The sequence below is a fragment of the Tupaia chinensis genome, unplaced genomic scaffold (genome assembly GCF_000334495.1).
Source record: "Tupaia chinensis unplaced genomic scaffold, TupChi_1.0 Scaffold000217_1, whole genome shotgun sequence".
Lineage (NCBI taxonomy): Eukaryota > Metazoa > Chordata > Mammalia > Scandentia > Tupaiidae > Tupaia > Tupaia belangeri.
The window spans coordinates 935,437-955,955 of record NW_006159692.1 but is presented as its reverse complement, the minus strand read 5'-3'; the positions used below and the strand labels follow the sequence as shown (position 1 = coordinate 955,955).

The following is a 20,519-nucleotide window of genomic DNA, read 5'->3' as shown; positions in this document are numbered from 1 at the left end:
TGCCCAAGATCCTGAGAGGAGAATGGAGGAGAAGGGATTGCGGCATGGCCATCCCCCCTGGGGGGTTATTTCTTGCTTTCTGTCTTTATGTCTCTCTGTCTAAAAAAACATCTAAAAAAAAAAAAAAAGAAAAAAGAAGTCTTAGTCAATGAAATTAAATAAGACAGTGAGATAAAAGGCATGCAAACAGCAAAGAAGAAGTTAATTGTCCCTATTTGCAGATAATATGATCATATACTTAGAAAATCCAAAAGAATCCATGAAAAAACTTCTAGAAGTGATAAATTAATTCAGAAAAGTTGGGCCACCAGGTAGCATGATGATTAAGGTGCTGGACTCCCAAATGGCCAACCGAAGTTCAAGTCCCAAACCTGGCAGATTGAACATCACACACATGCATGCGTGCCCAAAATTCCAGGAGGAGAATGGAAGAGATTGCAGAGTGGCCATCCTTCTCACTTTCCCTCTATGTCTCTGGTGAACACATGTGCCACATGGCAAAAATATTTTAAAAACATCAGTAAGGTTGCAGGATACAAAATAAATCCAGAAAAATCTATGGCTTTTTTATACACCAATCATGAATAGACTGATGTATTATAGAATTAAAGAAAGTATTCCCATTTATAATAGATACACGTACACATACACACACAATACCCCAAAATAAATCTAACCAAAGAGGTGAAAAACCTCTACAGTGAAAAGTATGAAAAACTGAATAAAGAAATTGAAAATGATAAAAAGGAAAGAAATCTCTTGTTCTTTAATTTGAAAAATCAATATAATTGGAGGCTCATAGGGCCAGAGATGCCGCAGACCCGTGACCTGGAGCAACTAGGAGCGGTGAACTCTTCAAGTCTGCAATAAAAAATGGCCTCCAATAAAACTACATTGCAAAAAATGGGTAAGAAACAGATTGTGCTATTGATGAGAATATAAACTAGTGATCATTACGGAAAACAGTACAGAACTTACTCAAAAATTTGAAATTAGGACTATCATTTATGGGCCGCTGGATCCCACAGGGTCAACTCTGCAGTTCAAGTCCTGAACTGAGCAGTCTGAAAAACATGCCAAGCACGTGTGCACGTGTGTGTGCCCAAAATCCTGAAAGGAGAATGATTTCTCACTTTTCCTCTGTCTCTGTCTCTCTACAGTAAACACACTTGCCCTATAGCAAAAAAAAAAAAAAAAATCTAAAAGAAAAAAAATACCATATGAGCTAATAATCTTACTCTTGGGTATTTAGATAAAGGACAAGAAGGGACCAGCAGTTAGTATAATGGCTATGTCGCTGGATTCCCATGTAGTGGACTGCAGTTCGAGTCCCGGACCCAGTGGCTTAAACTCACGCCGGGCACATGTGCTTGCAAAGAATGGAGGAGAAGGGATTGCGGCAAACCTCTCCACAAAAAAAAAGAAGAAAAAAAAAAAAAAAGGAGAAGTCGCTCAATCCGAGAGACATGGGCATACCCATATTTATTGCAGCATTATTCACAACAGTCAAGAAATGGAATCAATATAAGTGTCGACAATTGATAAATGGATTTAAAAATGTGGCTACCCAGCTATACACTGTGGGTTCCTGTCATCCAACACAAAGCGGACAAATAGAGAAAACTTAGTGCTAAGTGAAATTAGCCAGACATGAAAGACTATGCATGTCCCCACTCATTATGTACTGAGTGTCGTGTGCTATGGCAGAAATGGAAAGACTCAAAGACAGAAATAGAAGGGGCAACTGCAGACACCAGAGACTGCATGAGGAGGTAGTGGGTAGGTGGAAAGGGCTCAGGAAGAAAATATTTAATAGACAGAAGGATGCATATAAGCAAATAGGTTAGGGCGTGGTATACCAAAACAGAGTCTAAAAAAGGGACATTGCCAATCATACACACACACACACACACACACACACACACACACACGATACGTATCTATAGGAAGGAAAATCAAAGGTGAATAGTATCATTTAATGCTATTTGTTGAAGATGATGAGTATGCCAATTTTCTTGATTTGATTATCACACACTACACACTTTGAAAAACTACATTAGACTCCACAAAGATGTACAACACTTAAATGTAAGTAAATAACTATTTTAAAAGGAAATAATTACTGGTATTACTATTAAACAACTTTGTACTTTATCATCTTTACCAAGTGGGTTAAGCTCTTCTGACTATACTCCCTACCCTTGAATAGTTTCTGTTGCTATTAGGAGTGCTTACCTCCTGAGCAGTCCCCTATGCCAAGTGGAGAAGGAACAGATTTTCTGGACTAAGCACTATTCATCTATATAAAGTTCTATTGAGCCAATGATTTCCCAAATGAGAAAATGCAGGCCTTGCCTTGAGAAGGCAGTTTGAATAATCTAAGCATCAGAATTCAGTGAGAATATCTGAGAACGAGGCTCAAAACCCACTCACTGAGGCAAGGAGAATAGAGGGGAGCCAAGTAAATCAAAATAAGGAGTTGATACTGATTCCCAAAACACCAACCTGACAGGTGGCAGGTGCCTCAGAGCCCTGCGGTGGGCTCTCTGGGAGTGTTCCTCAAGGGTCCTGCAGGGGCAATTGTGTGAATCAGGAACAGGAAGCACGTACCTGGGCCCAGTGCAGCATGTTCTGAACAGATGTTCCCGCGGGGCTCTGTGCCAAATAAACATCCAAACGACTCTGCAAAGAGGTTATTTCTGATCTGAAGGTCAATAATATAATCATTGTACGAGTAAATAATTGAGAGAAAATTAAATATGTATGTGTGCATATAAAATTGTACACAAACACACACATATATATATTTAAATGAAAAACAAATACCACACTCTCTAAAGATATAACCATAGAAGCCCATCCATAAGAACTTCCTCTTCCCCTATCTCTGTTCTGTCCTGACCAACATCTTCATAAGGCTCACAGAGGGCGCGATGCTGGTCAAAGACAGAAAATGATGCACCTTTTCTTTCTAAACTCACCTGACGTAAGTCCAAGAGAATAGGAGGTCAGGAATAGAAGCCCCGATCTCCATCTTCTTCACCTTGTGTTAAGTCCCAAAGGACATTCAGACAAAGACACCAAGAAATAGATCTAGATGTTTCATTTGTATTCTGATTTTTTAAAATGTGATAAATATTCTACAGGGTTCTTCGAAAGTTTGTGGGGCAGAATCCATCTACCAAATTTAGATGTCTGGATAAAAAAATCTAAATTTTTTTTATTTAAAAATTCTTATTCTTTTATATGTTTAATTGCATTGTTCTTAAACAAATAAAAAGAGTCATTTTCCCACCAAGGTGAGCATCAGAAACATCTTGGAGTTTAAAAACATATTACCTACTTATGAGTTAACCAAACCTACTCAATCAAAATCAAAATCACTGGGGTTGAGATCTGGATAAGTGTATTTTTTTTTTCAAAGTTCCCCTAAGGGACTCCAAGTTATGCTTTACTGTGCTTCTTACAGGTTTTAATAGATCATAATTTAGTCAATAGCAGTTAGACAAAAGGTGACCTATGTACAAGGACAAGGAGGCCCTCCACATCTTTTTACTTCGCTGGGCCTATGTGATAAGCTTTCTTCTACATGAAATGCTTCCATCTAAGTGATAAGAAAGCACAGTCTCCCCAGTGAATGGAGAAAACAAGAAAGGAATGTGGAAAGGCAATGGAGAAAGCACGCTTTACATTAAAAAGTACTTCATAAGTCTTGTCTGAGAGCAAGGAAAATTTTAATCAGTGCTTTTCACTGACAGATGGAGAAAATAAGAAAGGAATGTGGGAAGGCAAAGTACATTAAAAAGTACTTCATAAGTCTTGTCTGAGAGCAAGGAAAATTTTAATCAGTGCTTTTCACTGACAGAGGAAGACAACTCTGAGCAGAAGTTTGTGGAGATAACTGGAGACCATCCTCGGCTGTGTCTTACTCTGGTTTCAGACATATCTCCCCTCTAACTGGAGAGTAAACAATACATTTCTCTCTTTCCTCCTCCCACTCTTCAGATCAGCGAGTGGTAACTTGGAAAGGAAAGGGCCTTAGTGCAAGTGGAAATTACTTGACAAGAATCCCAACACTGACCCTTTTCCGAATTCCTTGAACAGTAAATCTGTCATCTCTTTGGATAAAGAAAGTGTTTTTAAAAATGACTATTTCAAAAATCACTCATGAAAGAAGAAAATTGGTTTAAGAAGTCGAATGCCTGGAGCCACTCCCTCAGATTCCATATAAGTAGGTCTGCGATAAAGTTCAGGTACAGCAAGATAAATTTCAAAACCGCAATCTTAATCTAAATAAAGTACTTTGTCAATCGTTGTGTTCTAGCCATTTCTTTGGCAAGAAAGCCTTCTTAAATCTTCCTATTAAAGCAGGTAGACTCAGCTGTGGTTGGAAACCATGTACATACTCATTTAATTTCAAAAGGAAAATCTTAAAATGTGATTTCCAAGCAAACCAGAATGAACTCTCATCACTTTTGTGCAAAACAATTGCTCTTCTAAACCCAACTACTTATACATACCATGTTTAAGTTGTTTGCATCAAATCCACTCAGACTAAATAGGAAGTTGCTGCAAATACGATGAAATAGCTTCCGGCTGCACACTTTGGTGGCAAGGAACTGATCAAAAAATGTATGAGGGTAAAACATCTTGTCCCCAAACAATACCTGCAAGATCAATTTAAAACATCAGCAGAACTCATGGATGCAGATAGCAAGAGTGGAGAAATGGATAGCAATTAATAAAAGGGCCTGACAGAAGTGACATCTGCTGTGTTGGTCCTCCTTAAAAGCAGGAGGTTTGTTAAATTTTATCTTCGTAGTCTTAAGTCTTCTTTCAATGTCTCTTCCCTTAATTGAGTGTTCTTTTGAATGCTCCCTTTGAAATTAGTTTTCATAAGAAATTGGCAGGGCTTAGGAGTAAGGCATACCAGTGTTTGATTCTAGATTATGTCTCACATCTTAGGAAAATATTTCATTTCTGAGGTTCTGAATTTTCTCATACTTAAAATGAGAAAAATCGATATCCACCATGTAGGAATGTTGTAAAGATGATAGATCATGTCTAAAAGACACCTAATGCAGTTTCTAGTGCCTAATAAATACTCAAAAAGTAATAATTGCTATTATTAGTGGCTGATACAGACTTAATGGATCATTCTTTCCAGAATCTTTGACACTCTTCTTTTTATAAAGACAGGGAACATGTGTATGTATGCACCTGCACATGAACAAGCGGAGAGAGAGAGAAAGTGAAGGGAGGAGAAAAAGGGAGAGATCAGGAAAGGACAGGAAGAGAAGAAATAGAGTATGTTAAACTATTTCAAGTCATTTACTTCTCTGTTGTTCTTTAGGTTTGGAAAGTAATAAGCCATTGCAGACATTATCTGATTCATTCTGGCTTCTTCTTCATTTTGTCACAATCATTGAGACCCTTGCATAATACAGCAGATAACTAACTTAGCTCATTTACCAAACTGGAACTCGTCCTATGTAACTTTCCTTACAATAATTTAATAATAGTAACAGCATATATTCATAAAGTGAACTTATTTTCAAAAGAATGTTTACCTCTTTTCCCAGTTCTCAAGTGGGACAACCTAAAGAGATCGACAACCTAAGTAGATTGCTACATGAACTAATAATGGAAGTAAAAGGTGGGGTTTCATCAGTGAACATTTTCATTTTTTATTTATCAATCCTTCTTTATCCACGCTTGGCTGAAAATTTATGTGAAGGATAGGAGCCAGTTTGTGAAAGCAATGAACTATGAAACTATGATGGAAGGAAGACATTATAAATACGGAAAAGGACTCTTGATCTCTGTTCTGATAATTGGCTTTCCAAAATACAGGGTAATAAGGATGACAGCCTCTGACTTTACTCCACCTGCATACCCATTACTGCATTTTTACTCAAGGATGAGTAATTGCTCCTTTAACCTAACCCTAAAAGAGGAGATAGTAAAACAGGCTAGCCTGCCCTACTATGCACAACTAACTTGTAGATGTAGTTCCAAGACAGTTCTGGAGAGGGCATGTTTGTCACATATGAACAAAGAGGCTTCTAGTAGCTCTTTTTTATACCTTTGTGAGAATCAGGAAAGGCACTCTTACTTCTGGGGACATGGTTCTGTATCAGGGGCCACATTCTGCCAAGCAAAACATGAACATGATTCAACACTCCCCTAAGCTAAGCTGGACACCCTTGTGCATTGGTGCAAGAAGATCCATGACAGATTTCTCTGAGTTAACTTTGGAAAAGTGGAGAAACTACCCACAGAAGCAAGACCACTGATCAGATGTAGGTTCAAATTCTGGCGTTGCCACTCACTAGCTGGGTGATTTAGAATAGGTTGCTTAGTCTCTTTGAGTCTCAGATTCTTCTTTTAAGAAATGTAGACAGTAATAATAATCCTTAGTATCATAGAGAATGTGTAAAGAGCAGTCAAGGCAGGGTAAAGGTCATTAAAAAAAAAAAAAAGAAAGAAAAGAAGGGAGACAAGAACACAAAGGCGTGAAGACCTTGGTGCTGAATGGGGAGTGAAAAGGAAGGACAGGGTGAACAGGTAAACAACACCAAGTGCTGTGACTCTGAGTTCAAAATTAACCCAATTATTATAATTAATAATACTAGCTATTGGAACCAACGGGTGGTATGATGGTCAAGGTGCTGGACTCCTGCTTGACTGACTGTGGCCAAGTCCTGGACCAGTGGCTTGAAAATTACTCTGGGCATGGGTACATGCATGCCCAAAATCTCAAAAGGAGAGAGGCATGGCCATCTTCCCTGGGGAGGACAGGGGTAATTTCTCACTTTCCCTCTCTCTGTCTCTCTTCAGTGAATACATACTTCCTATGACATCAAACAAACACAAGCTTAGAAAAGTAATACTGGCTATTATTAATTATTTTACTATTAGCTAGGTATGATGTTTAAACATATATTATCTCAATGAATCTCCCAACTTAACAAATCTACCCATTTGATAAATGTTAAAACTGAGGCTTAGAACAGTTAAATAACTTGCCTAAAGTCACAAATGACAGTAGGCAAAGGCAGAAAGTGAACTCTGCTCTGCCTGCCTCAAATTCTTATGCCCTTGCATTATGTGAACTGAGTTGAGCTTAGTAGAAACAAAGGAACAACTGAAATTAAAGTTGCAGATGCTAATGGAAAGAAAGATGCTAGTCAGAGAGAGAAAAAGGGGTTATCTCAGTCCAGGAGCTCTCTAGTGAAAAAGGCAGCCATTCTCCAGTGTGCATGAGAATATCTGGCTAATGGAGAGGACAGAGCAAGCTCTCCTCTAGGAACATTTTTAATATACCTAAGTAGATGCTAGTTATCTGTATTGTCAAATCTTGTAGTGTTTTTTTTCTTCTTCTTCTTCTTCTTCTTTTTTTTTTTTTTTTTTTTGGTTCTTGTTTTTTTTTTTTTTTTTTTTTTTTTTTTTTGGTTGCTGTTGTTTTTTCTTTTTTTTTAGGGAGATTTTTGCTATAGATATGTGCTCTTGCTGGAAAGACAGAGAGACAGAAAGCAAGATATCACCCCCCTAGGGAGAATGACCAAGGCTCAATCCCTTCTCTTCCATTCTCCTTTGGGCACACACACACATATGCCTGGTGTGAGTTTAAGCCACCAGCTGCTATGTGGACTCAAATTGCAGTCTACTACGTGGGAGTCCAGAGATGTAATCATTACGCCATCTGCTGGTCCCAAATCTTGTGCATTTATCTTCTTTTTGCATAACTCTCGTTCAGCCCCCTAACATCTATCAGCTGGTATGTAACAATAATTTCATTACTGTTTTCCTCATTTTTGCTCCCTCCTTTGTTTATTTCTGAGGGAGAAATAGAGAGAGACACACACACACGCATCCCCAACAGGGTCTTCATGCCCCAATTAACCTTTAGCTACAGCTAGCCAGGATCATGCGTGTGTGTGCCAGCATATATAAGGAGATCTTAGGATATGAACCCAGAACCTTTTCATACGTCTTTTTTCTTTTTTTTTTCTTTCTTTTTTTTTTTTTTTGAGAGATTTTTGCTATAGGGCATGTGCACTCGCCAGACAGAGAGAGACATAGAGACAGAAAGCGAGAAATCACCCCCCAGGGGGGATGGTCACACCGCAATCCCTTCTCCTCCATTCTCCTCTCGGGATCTTGGGCATGCACGCACATGTGCCTGGCGTGAGTTTTAAGCCACCAGGTCCAGGATGCAAACCGCAGTCGACTACATGGGAGTCCAGCGACATAGCCATTACGCTAACTGCTGGTTCCCCATATGTCTTCAACATTGTGGAGTGTTGTGTTGCCACTGTGCCACCATGGCTGACCTTCTACCACTCTTGATGTCCTTCACTCCCATCTACTTACAGTGGTTAATGCAAGAACATTTCTTAAAAAACAAAAAATACATGTGATTCCCCGGTAAATGTTCCTTGATGACCTAGTACATATAGTAAATCCCACACTCATTAACTTGATATTCAAGTTCTTTCAACTTACCACTATTTTTCCAATATTATTTCTCTTACTCTCCTTCACAAAGCTCGAGCCCCAGTGAAATCAGTGATATGACATTTCCCATGGCCTGAGCTTCCTCACTTCCGTGTTACATTTCTTCTTGGTTTACACAGTCTTTCTGTACTTGTCTGTATACTGAAATGTTGTCCTTAACCCAAACTCAAGTGTCAGGTCTTCTTAAAAAGTCTTCTGTGATTCCAACAGCTGTAAGGAGTTCCATTATTTTCTCAAGTTTGCCTAGCAATCTCTTTGTTCTGTCATCATAACGGTACCGCAATGTCTATTAGACATATGAGGGTAATACGTAGTAGCTCGTCTTTCAGAATTTCAGTTCCTCTATCGAGCTACAGTTTTGAAAGGGAAATCTTTCCAAACTTACAAATGTGATCAAACCCTTTCTCCATTTAATTTTCATCAATGGCTGCCCAGAACGAAATCTAAGCTCTCTAACATGACAGAACCATCCTGCACTGATCATCCTGCACTCTCCCTTTACTTGATTCTCCTACTACTCTCACGCTCATGCTCATTTTCAGTCATATCAATTGGCTGAAAAATCTCCTTAGAGACATAGCTATTCACTGCAGTCACAGTTTTAAAACCGTCACTCCTAGATAGACTTTTGTTGTTGAATTGATGTGCATTGCACCACATTCCACGCATGTCTAAATATGTGGAAGTTTGAGGCAGACCTGTGCAAATTGAGGGGAATGACAAGATCCTGCTATCCAAAAATCTCTTTTAATGGTATGGGAATGCTGAATAACTTAGCAAGAAATCTTTTTTTTTTTTTTTCTCAACATTGAGGGACCAGCAAAAGTCTCCATAGTATAAGAGGCCCAAGTACTAAGAGAGCAATGTAAGCATTTCCTGGTGACTTTTATGTTACTTGTCTTTCTAGGTTGGATGGATATGCATTCAAATGACCATAGGCTAATTTTCTTAGCTCTCAGAAATCAGAATTCTTGGCTTCTGTAAGAACTGTTTTTCTCCATCTGCTATCACTGAAATCACGGAGCAGCACGGTCACCACCAGGGAAGGTGATTGGTGTGGGAAAAGCCCATGTTAAAATGCAACTGGAAAATGTATTAACCCACAATTCACCTGGGCTAGATTAATGATCAGATTAGTTAGCTATCAACCAGAAGACACAGCGGGGCACAGGCTATTATTTGGGTTTTGGGGATTTGGTATCGGAGCTTGGCAAGTGGCAGGAAATAAAGCAAGGTTGGGCATTTACTGATGGGCAGAGGGTGTGCGTTCAAAACTAATGACAGCAAAAACAATTGCTGACATTTATTAAAGGCTTACATTGGGCAAGGCTTGGTTTCAAAGGATTTGCTGGTATTAACTCACTGAATTCTCACAGCAGCCGTATGAGACAGGACTACTACTATCTCCATATTACAGAAGAAGAGGACTTAAGTCTTGGCCAAATTTACCTAGCTAGAAAAATCATGATATATGATTCAAATCCATGCCACTTGGCTCCGTGTGATAAACTCAAATACTACCCTGTACTGTCCTTGAAAAATCAGAGACCACTTGAGACAAATTAAATCTACCAGATTCAACAAATCCATTGAATCATCACTCATTTTAGCTGCAATGAAGAGCTGGCATGGGAGAGAAGCTTCTAAGCATAAATGAAGACAATCAGGTAGAGTGTCTTCAGAGCGAGCTCCTTGAACCTTGCTAATAGCATTGCACATCACCAGTAAGCCTACGTGGATACCTTCGACACTTCATACACTCTTGGAAGTTTGTAAAATGTCTTGTTCTTCTCTGGAAACAGTGGAAACAGAGTTTTTAGTTACTTCAGATTTAAACTCAGGGCAGTTGCATACCTTGACTCCTTGTCTGGAAAGATTTGTGAGTTTTTTCATAGGGTTTTGTGTGTATTTCACTGTGACCACTGGTGCTAGTGCAAAAAATATCTTAATCCTTTTAGCCAGTTCTGGATTTGTAGAGAATGCTATGAAAGCTGAAAGAGAAAATAATTCATTTAAAACAATTATTCATTTTAAATGATGGTAAGAGTAGACATCTAACAAAATAAAATGAATAAACAGGAAACTCAGAGTAAGTACCATTTGTAGAGAAAAATGTGTACATTTTGCAATGCTGGAATTGCCTAATTAATTCAGAATAAAGTGAGTTTCCTATCTCTAGGGAGTACAAGTTCACTTATAGGGTGCTGAAGGGAGGTTTAAATATACATTGAGGAGCAGATCTAGGTAAACTTGACCTATCCAACTTGACCGTAGTCTTTGGTATGAGGCATGCTGGGTTATAATTTTAGCTTCCCATTGAATTATATGAAAACTTGGTCAAGTTACCTCTTCTGTGTCTTGGTTTTCTCAAATTATACATGTGGGTAATATAATTTTTAAGGATGATTCTTATAAAAGTTAAATTATGTAGATTAACCTTTATTACCTATATAAATATATAAATATGTGAAACTTAATTTGTTGCTTTTCACTATTACCATTAGAATTCTTTTTTTAATTTTTTTGGGAGGTTTTTTTTTTTTTTTTTTTTTTTTTTCACTATAGGGCGCGTGCGCTCGCCAGACAGACAGAGAGAGACATAGAGACAGAAAGCGAGAAATCGCCCCCCAGAGGGGATGGTCACGCCGCAATCCCTTCTCCTCCATTCTCCTCTCGGGATCTTGGGCACACACGCACACACGCCCAGCATGAGTTTTAAGCCACCGGGTCTGGGACGTGAACCGCGGTCGACTACGTGGGAGTCCAGCTACAAAGCCATTATGCTAACTGCTGGTTCCCACCATTAGAATTCTTAAATTCAGCCATTTGTAAAATGGAGATGAGAATGGTTTCAGAGGTTTGTAGCTTCCAATGAGAAGATGTATGTCAGATGCATAGTACACTACAGGTATCTATAGACCTGCTTCCCTTCAGAAATCTGACTAGAATTAAGATACAGAAAACAGACTGGTGGAAGGTCCAGACAGTGATGCAGTGGTAAAATGCAACACTCTGCAAGGCAGATCCACATGGAAAGTTTCCCAGTTCTTTTCTGGAGGTCTCCCTGAGTAAACCGGGTGTGAGTAAGCCCACGATCCAGGGCTAGGTGAGTGAGGAAGTAGGTCCCAGTGTCAAGACCTTGTTTAGGATGACATTTCGCTCTTCCTCTCTGTCTCTATTACTTATGGAAGAAATAAGTTAGTAAACTTTAAAAAAATTAAAGAAAAAGAAAACAGAGTCGTAGTAATAATTTTGGGGTTATGGAGACCTACAGCCAAATGGCGAATCGTGAGGGGACTGAGGTGCCTCATGACACTGCCAGCATGGTCCAACCCACATTTTGTCTGCATTAGCACCTCCCTGGCAACTCAAAGTCACACTGATTGTGGCACATAATCACTGAGTTTTATAATTATCGGCCTTCTTTTTGTTGACCCACACTACATTTCCCTTCAAGGGAAGGATGGATACCATTTTAATCTGTGTTTCCCAGATCTAACCCAGGGTTTGACGAGTGTTTTCTGTATGCACAAATGAAGAAGTGAATAATTCCCTCTGCTTCAGGCTCATCTATTAATCTCCAAATTCTTCAGAAACCCATCTCAGGATATGGCTTCCTAATTCAAGTCCTGAAACTAGAGACTACACAGACAGAAGAAATACTGTTCCTTCTATAAACATGGAAGAAGAGTCTGGACATTTTCTGATCATATCTACCCCAGCCACACCTATGGTGGTGCCTTGGGAATGGCCCACGTAGTAGAGTCGCTGCTGTCCAGTTTTCTTCAAAATAAAATCGATTGTGGCCGGAAGGTCATATTTAGCCATCTCATCCATACTGTCAAAGAGAAGGAATAACAATATTGGAGAAGACATCTTTTTGTCAGGTATGTGTTAAACACATTCATTGAGATATAGATACTCTGCGCTGGTTAAATATATACTAGATTAGGGCAGAGGAGGTGCAGTAGTGGCATGATTAGACAAATATGGTGTGTATGTTGGGAGCTGGTGTCTTTAGGTCCACTGCCCAAGGTCTCCCTGTGCCTGTCAGGCACACACATGCATGTTAGGATCTGGGCTGAATGAGGGTAAGTATGAATAGTCTTGTAAGGACCCTATTGTGGATGCCCTCCCATAAAAGAAATAAAATTACTTTAAAAATAAATATTAGAGTTAACATGTGATATGCACCCGAACAATTTTTGAGATATCAACTCCATTGCAAGAGAAAACTTTAGTTTTTGTGCTTCAGAGGAATATTTATTCAAAGAAAACAAAAGGACAAGATGTTTATCCTTTAGCTCCCTTTCTCCTGCTCCTGCTGCTCTTCAGCCCTCCAGCGTTGAACCCTAGCTGGGACTAAGTAGTGGGACTGCTCCTCTCAGATAAGATCAGAGGCCATTTTGTCAATGAGATGTTATAGAAGGTCTTGATAAAGAGAAAATTTTTTAAGAAACTAGAATCAGGAAAAAAAAAGGTTTTATAAAGGCATACTGATGCTTTCCTTATAAGGCTAGACATTTCTCTTAATTCCATAAAAGATTTACCAACTCCTCTGAAAATATCAATTGTCTGGTAAGTTTACCTAAAAACAAAATAGAGTAATAAGGAAACAGATTTGCAGATCCCAGCTTAAACCAATGGAATCAAAATTTGCAGGGAAGAGACCTGGTAACCTGCACATTTACCAGGGCCTCAGGTTCTTCTGATCCTCTGCTTATTTTGGAGACACTCAGCTCGGGAATCATCTTGTCCTTTTGCAATAGTTCAGTGACCCAACTGCACTGGGGTTAGAGTTAGGAAAGGACAAACAGGCCTCTAGAAAGAAGAGAGGAATGAGGCCAAAGAACAAACAGTGTTAGTGATCTCTGAGGCTTGGTTTTAGATCCTGTGCAAGTACCTGGGGTTGGCCTGGGACCAAGCAGTCCTGGTTCCCGAGCAGGCAGCATTTCCAGATGCCGCTCTTGATAACACTCTGATCTGAGTCATTCTGAGCTCAAACTTTCTCCTTACTTCCCCCAGGACATAGGCGCACACACACCAGGAAGGAAGCAGGAGCTTTAAAACTAGCAATAAGGAACCAGCAGATGGCATAATGGTTATATCGCTGAACTCCCACGTAGTCAACGGTGGTTCAAGTCCCAGACCTGATGGCTTAAAACTCACACCAAGTGCATGTTTGTGCCTACAAACTTAAGAGGAGAATGGAGAAGAAGAAGTTGAGGCATGGTCATGCTCCTTGGGAGGTGATTTCTCGCTTTCTCTCTCTCTCTCTCTTTCTCTGTCTCTCTGCAAGTGCACATGCCCTATAGCAAAAACCTCACCAGAAACAAAACAAAACAAAAAACTAAGAACAATACAGGGCCAGCAGGTGGTAGAGTGGTTAGGATGCTGGACTGTCATGTGGCTGACTGTGATTCAGGCTCTGGTCTTGACAGGCGTGTGTGATGCATGCCCAAAATCCCAAGAGGAGAATGAAAGAGAAAGGATTGTGGCATGGCCACCCCCTCTGGGGGGTGATTTCTAACTTTCTGTCTCTCTGTGCCTCTGTCTCTTTAGCGAGCACATGTACCTTAAGGCAAAAATCTTTCAAAACAAACAAACAAGCAAACAATAAAACCTAACAGCAATTTAATAATAAGAGCGTTTCTTTAGAGTCTGTGAAGAAAGCCTTGATGGAGGAAGAAAGTTTTGTTTCATCCCTGTGAACTTCCTGTAGATTTGAGTAGAAAGAGAAAAATCAACAGGCATCCCTTCATGTAAATGAGTGAAGTACACACTGAATTCGTTAGTAGGTTTCACCTTACCTGAAGGCCCAGTATTCTGGTGATTTGGGTGACAACTTCAGGTGCTTTCTGGACCAGGTGTTTCCCCGGCTGTTCCCCAACCACACGTCATAACCCATATCTGCCAAAAGGAAGGCCAAGCTGTTGTTGGGCAGGTTGCAAATCCAGTTACTGGCAGATGCAATTACGCCATGCTGCAAATACACGATAGGCTGGGGACCTGCAAAACAGGAGCAGCAGGAGTTTTACGTCTGAACTTCTTCAGTGTCTACAGGGAAGTTCTCCTTCTTCACTTTCTGTAGCCTAGAAGAAAGGAGGGGACACAAAATTCTGTGTCAGGCATATGTGGGGTCTAGTCCCATCTGCACTATTTATTGGACAAGTTATTTACCTTCTGTATGTCCTGTTTTTCTCATTTGTAAACTGGTGTGATTTATTATATACAAGAGGTCTTCAAAATAGTCATGGAAAATGTGTGTTATGAAAAAGATACGCATGGATTTCAAAAATTTTTGCACAAAATCGATGTGTACTTTAATTCCATTTTTCCATTAACTCTTAGATGCCCTCTTGTATTGTGCTGTTATGTAGGCACTGGAGTCTTACTGCCCTGGTTCAAAATCCATTCTGTCATGTATTACTCCCTTTGTACCTCAGTTAACCTAACAGTATACTGGAAATAATAGCAAATACAGTCTCATATGGTAGTTGTGAGATTCAGTAAGAATTAAAATATCTAAGATACTGTCCAGTGCAATAAACATTAGCCCTATTACTATAACCCTCTAACTATCAATATTAATAGTGTGGTATTTTTCAAGAAGCTTCTGATTACAAAAGCTTGAGATTTCCTCAAAAGAGAGGAGGCAGAGGGAACCAGCAGTTAGCGTAATGGCTATGTCGCTGGACTCCCACGTAGTTGACTGCGGTTCGTGTCCCGGACCCGGTGGCTTAAAAAACTCACGCCGGGCGCGTGTGCGTGCATGCCCAAGATCCTGAGAGGAGAATGGAGGAGAAGGGATTGCAGCGTGACCATCCCCCCTGGGGGGTGATTTCTCGCTTTCTGTCTCTATGTCTCTCTCTCTGTCTGTCTGGCAAGCGCACGCGCCCTACAGTGAAAATCTCTCCAAAAAAAAAAGAGAGGAGGCAGAGAAGAAATGGCGAGGCTTTTCCACTCCTTTATAAATGGGCTGTGATGCTGTGTGGGTATCTCAGGACTCACCTCAGGTCACTTCAGGGGCTAAACTGACTTCCTCAGAGTGGATAAGCTAGAGTGGACTCTCAGAGAGACTTCCATTTAAAAGCAAGAAATGACAAGTCTATGTCCATTTATTCACTTTTTGGAAAAAGAGCATGAAGAGATGCTATTGACTCTGCCAATATTAAGTTCTGCCAGGTAGCGTCCTAGCCCAAGCCTCCCTCTGATGGGATTCCCTGGGCAGCTTCTTGGCATGGAATTTTCCATCTCATGCATTTTGGTAGCTATGTGGTAGAAATTGTAAGAGAAAAATTTGGGGAGATTAAAGTTCTCATGACTACGAAGATAATGGCATTCTTGTGAGAAATGTTTGTAAAGATAGCAATAGCATTATAATCCCCCTTCTTTGTAAAAGTCGAGACCTTTTTTAAATAATTCATCTTTTTCTCAGTTTTGTTATACAACACACCAAAGATGAGCTTCATGAAAGAAGAAAGCAAACCATTTCTGCCAAATAGGTGTTTCATATTTTCTACAGATGACAATCTATTCGATGTGAGGTAGAAACAACTCTCTAGTGATGTTTAAACACAGACTAATAGGGTCATACTGATTTTAAAAAATAAAATTACCCTGACTTGGGGAGAGAAATGATTACAAGTGGATTAATACCAGTTAGAAGGCATTGTTGTAGTTGACGGGATTGTGTTCAAATCTGAATTTGAGTGACATCATAGCTGAGATAAATTTTTAGGTATGAGAGAAATTTAGAAGGCAAAATTGATAAGTCTTGGGGATCGGCTGCCTGTAGGAGATGAGGGAGAAGGTGGTGTCAAGAATGACTTCCAGAGTCTGGTTTTTAAAGCTGTACAGTGGTGGAACCAGGAGATAATGCAATGGTTATGCTGCTGGACTCGCACATGGCCAACCACAGTTCTAATGCCAAACCCAGAGGCTTGAAACTCAAACCAGACACATATGTGAGCATGCCCAAAATCCAAGAGGAGAATGGAGGAGAAGGGATAGTGGCATGGCCATCCCCCTCACACACCCCCGGAGGTGGGGGGGGCAGTGATTTCTCACTTTTTGTCTCAGTCTCTGCATCTCTCCATGAGTGTACATGCTGTATAGCAAAAATCTCTCTCTAGAAAAAAAAAAAAAACTGTAGTGATATCACTGAAGTAAGAACACATTTCTTTTTGTTTTTGTGTTTGTTTGGAAGAAGGACAAAGCCATGGATAAAAGGAGGGACCAAATAAATGGTATATATGCAAATGACTGAAAGTCTTAAAGAATTATACAAATTAAATAGAGAGTTGAAGGCCATAAATTTCTTCCTCTAATGGAAGGAGCTGTGATCAATTTCAGAACAAAAGCTCTGCTCCAACCAGGACATCGGGCATCTCTGCTTTCACTATTTTTCCTTTCATAACAAAATAAATCATACCTGTTTTCCTTGGGCATCCTCTTCCATGAGGAATCCTATAAGTTCCAAGGATATAACCATCTTTTGTTACAACATCATACTCTTCACAAGGATAACCCCAATAAGAAATTATCTGGCTCTAAAAAAAAGAAAGGAAAATATATACCTTTATGTTGTAATCTCTTATTTTTTATGCATAGATTGCAATAAAGTGCTTTTCTTCTTAATAGCTTGAAAGTGCATGAGAAATCACCCCCCTCACCACCACCCCGATGGGCATAGGGCAAGATCATGCTGTAATCTCTTCTCTTCCATTTCTCCATTCTGTTAGGACTTTGGGCACACATGCCAGACATTTTTCAAGCTGCTGGACCCAGGATTTGAACTGCTATTGACCATGTGGTTTCTTGCTCCCTTAACTACCAGGCCACAAAGCCGGCCATGAAATATAGTACTGTAGATTGCAACCCACTATTCATCAGTCTTTGTATTGGGACAGAGTATGGCAGAAAAAGTATAACTTGAGGAGGATTTCTAGAAAGGTTGCCTGCAGGTAAGACAGGGTGGGGTGACCCTATATCTTGATTTGCTCAGGACAGTCGCTGGTTAAACCTGTTGGCCTAGTATTATTTATGTACCCTAGTTTATTCTCAAAATATTTTGACAAGAAACTCAATGGGACGAAGGAAACCACAGACAGAATGCAGTACCCTGCAGCTAATAATAATGAGATGTTAACTTAGACCTGAAGGGAGCTGGGAGAAAGTAGCTACCAGAATCCAAAAAGAGAAAGTCAAGCACAGAGAGTCACACTAAGGGAGACAGCCTGTCTGAGGTGACTTCACAGGGAAGGACCAAGGGCAACACAAATCCTTACCTCACTCTCTTCCTTCCTTCCCTTCTCTTGCCCAACAACTCCCTTAGCCGAAGGGAACTGAAAACAAAGGTGAAGCTTGCAAACCTAGCCTTTATAGGTCAGCCTCTTGGGAAGAGGGAAAGGCATAAAAGACCAGAGAGTGTATGTAAGTGGTCACCCAAAAAGGTCCTATCTGCAAATACTCAGGGAAGAGGGAAACCAGTGTTTATTGGCTATTTTCTGCACAGAACTTCATATCCAGTCTTTTTAATCCTCACAAGAGGACTTCGAGATAGAATTGTACCCATTTCACGGTGGAGAAAACTAAAGTTCAGGAGCAATAATAACTTGTGTAAGATTATACATTAATAAGAGATGAAGACAAGATTAATGCCAAAGTAAATTTAACTCCAAAGTCTGTGCCCGTATCACCACCTTATACATTTGCTCATGTCAGTTCTGTGGAATGAGTGTATGAATGACGGGCAACATGGAACAGTGGATAAGAGCCCAGACCATGTGGCACTGAATCCTGCCCTTCTTCTTAGCTATACAATGTTGGACAAGTTACTTAACTTTCTGCGCCTTACTTATTGGATGTAAGAATAGTCTCTTCTCACAGATTTGTTGAGCAGGTTGTGCATAATGTATCTAGAACAGTGCCTATCATGAAGAAAGTGTTCTATAACAGTATGTTATTATTATTAAAGAAGGATTAACAACCAATAAGCACTCAACCTAGGAAGTAAAATTATATGTGTGAATATGGGAAAGAGAGGAAATGTTGGATTTGAACATGTATTTATTAATTGTGAGTTCAGCAGTGTGTAGGAAGTCAGTAGTATTTGTGAAGTACTTCGGAGAGCAGATAAAGAAGACACACTAATGCAATATTTTAACAGTTTTTTGCTTCTTTTTTTTTTTTTTTTGAGAGAATTTGTGAATTACTTTGAAGAGAAGAAAAAGAAGACACACTAATGCAATATTTTTACAGCTTTTTGCTTCTTTTTTTTTTTTTTTTTTTACTTTGAAGAGAAGAAAAAGAAGACACACTAATGCAATATTTTTACAGCTTTTTGCTTCTTTTTTTTTTTTTTTTTTTGAGAGAGGTTTTTGCTATAGGGCATGTGCGCTCGCCAGAAAGACAGAGAGAGACAGAGAGACAGAAAGCAAGAAATCATCCCCTCAGGGGGGATGGCCATGCCCCAATCCCTGCTCCTTTCTCCTCTTGGGATCTTGGGCACGCATGCACACAAGCATGATGTGAGTTCAAGTCACTGGGTCTGGGACTTGAACTGCAGTCGACTACATGGGAGTCCTGTGACATAGCCATTATGCTAACTGCTGGTCCCAACAGTTTCATGCTTCTTAAAGTCCTAATATAAGCTTGGGTGTGGTGAGGATGTCAATGGCATGGGGGTTGTGTGTGTGTGTGTACCAGAGTATGGAGTGTTCCACTGGGATGGAGCTATGGTGGACAGTTATCATTTGTCTTTTTTTCTCTTCTTCCCTAGCATGTTTCCATTTCAATTCTGGGATAAATTAATAAATTATTTTTTAAGTTATAATTTTGATTATAAGCAACAGAAGGCAACCCTGTCTTATTAAACCACAAAAACACCCAGTAGTATAGCTCACAGAATCAAAGAAACTGTTGTCAAGAAATTCTCAGGGGCCCAGCTGTAGTGACACAGGCAGTGGTGTGACTGCGTGACATTGGAGACCGTGCGAGGAGGCTCCAGGCTCACCTCTTGTGTCTGTGTCAACATGCCAGGTGTACCTGTGACCCTGGCTGGCTGCAGGACGGGAGAGAGGATCACAGTGTGAAGACCTGTTGAGAATGGCTGACTGTCTCTCTCTCTCAAAAATTCAATAAATACAGAAAACTAAAAAATAGGCTTAAGAAAACCTCAAAGATATTCTATAGAGATCACCAGTATTAACTCAGAACGATCTTAGATAGTAGATCATCAAAACACCAGAAGATACAATATTACTGATCCAACTTGAGTCAGTCTTTCAGCTCTTGGACTCATTAGCCACAGTAAAGAATAGGGGAGGAAGCACAGATTTGGATGCTGGAGGAACTGTTGAAAACTAAACAGGACTACCAATTGTACCTAAGAGGATGACAAATTAATAATCCCTTATCTTTTTTTTCCCTTTTTGAAAGAATGACTTACAATATTCATATTAGCTTCAGGATTTGTGATGCTTCTTTTCTTATCACAACCATATAGAGGTCCGAGAAGAAACACCCAGCATGTTGCGGCTAAAAGCTGCCACATTTGGAGTGTACCTGGGAAAGGAAACATTAATAGGCTTCTCATCAAAAAGAAATTCTGTGAAGTAAATTTGTATAATCTTTTTGTAAGACTGCTGTGCGAGAGCACAGAAATATATCCTTCTAGATTGTGCTCTAACAAATAATATATTCAAGCCTCATTCCATGAAAAATCTGAAGTGGTGCTTTGGAAGGAAGGATGGAATAAAATGAATGAACCAACATCAATCGTCTCTACTAGATAACTGAACAGAGGAAGGGAATAGAATACTTGTGGAGAAAGGAGTGTAATGGTCAATGTATCAATCAAATCACATTTTGATATCTCTATCAGATAAATTGATATTTTTATTTTGATGGTAGAAGGAAGTATTGGCAAACCTTCTTTGGGGAGAAACTTATTAACATGTCTTACAAATTGAAAAATATCTTGGTGGGTAGAGATT

General features: G+C 39.7%; 1 protein-coding gene across 1 annotated transcript in view; it reads right to left on the bottom strand.

The window, feature by feature from the left end:
* LIPK (lipase family member K) overlaps positions 1-20,077 on the bottom strand; it is a 27,176-nt gene extending 7,099 nt beyond the window's left edge. The window contains exons 1-7 of the mRNA XM_006147604.1: positions 19,973-20,077; positions 16,955-17,072; positions 14,331-14,529; positions 12,249-12,358; positions 10,375-10,511; positions 4,521-4,667; positions 2,611-2,682 (exon numbers count right to left, since the gene is read on the bottom strand). Coding sequence (XP_006147666.1) covers positions 2,611-2,682; positions 4,521-4,667; positions 10,375-10,511; positions 12,249-12,358; positions 14,331-14,529; positions 16,955-17,072; positions 19,973-20,077 — 888 coding nt within the window. The remainder of the gene's footprint in view (positions 1-2,610; positions 2,683-4,520; positions 4,668-10,374; positions 10,512-12,248; positions 12,359-14,330; positions 14,530-16,954; positions 17,073-19,972) is intronic.
* Positions 20,078-20,519: the final 442 nt, after the last annotated feature.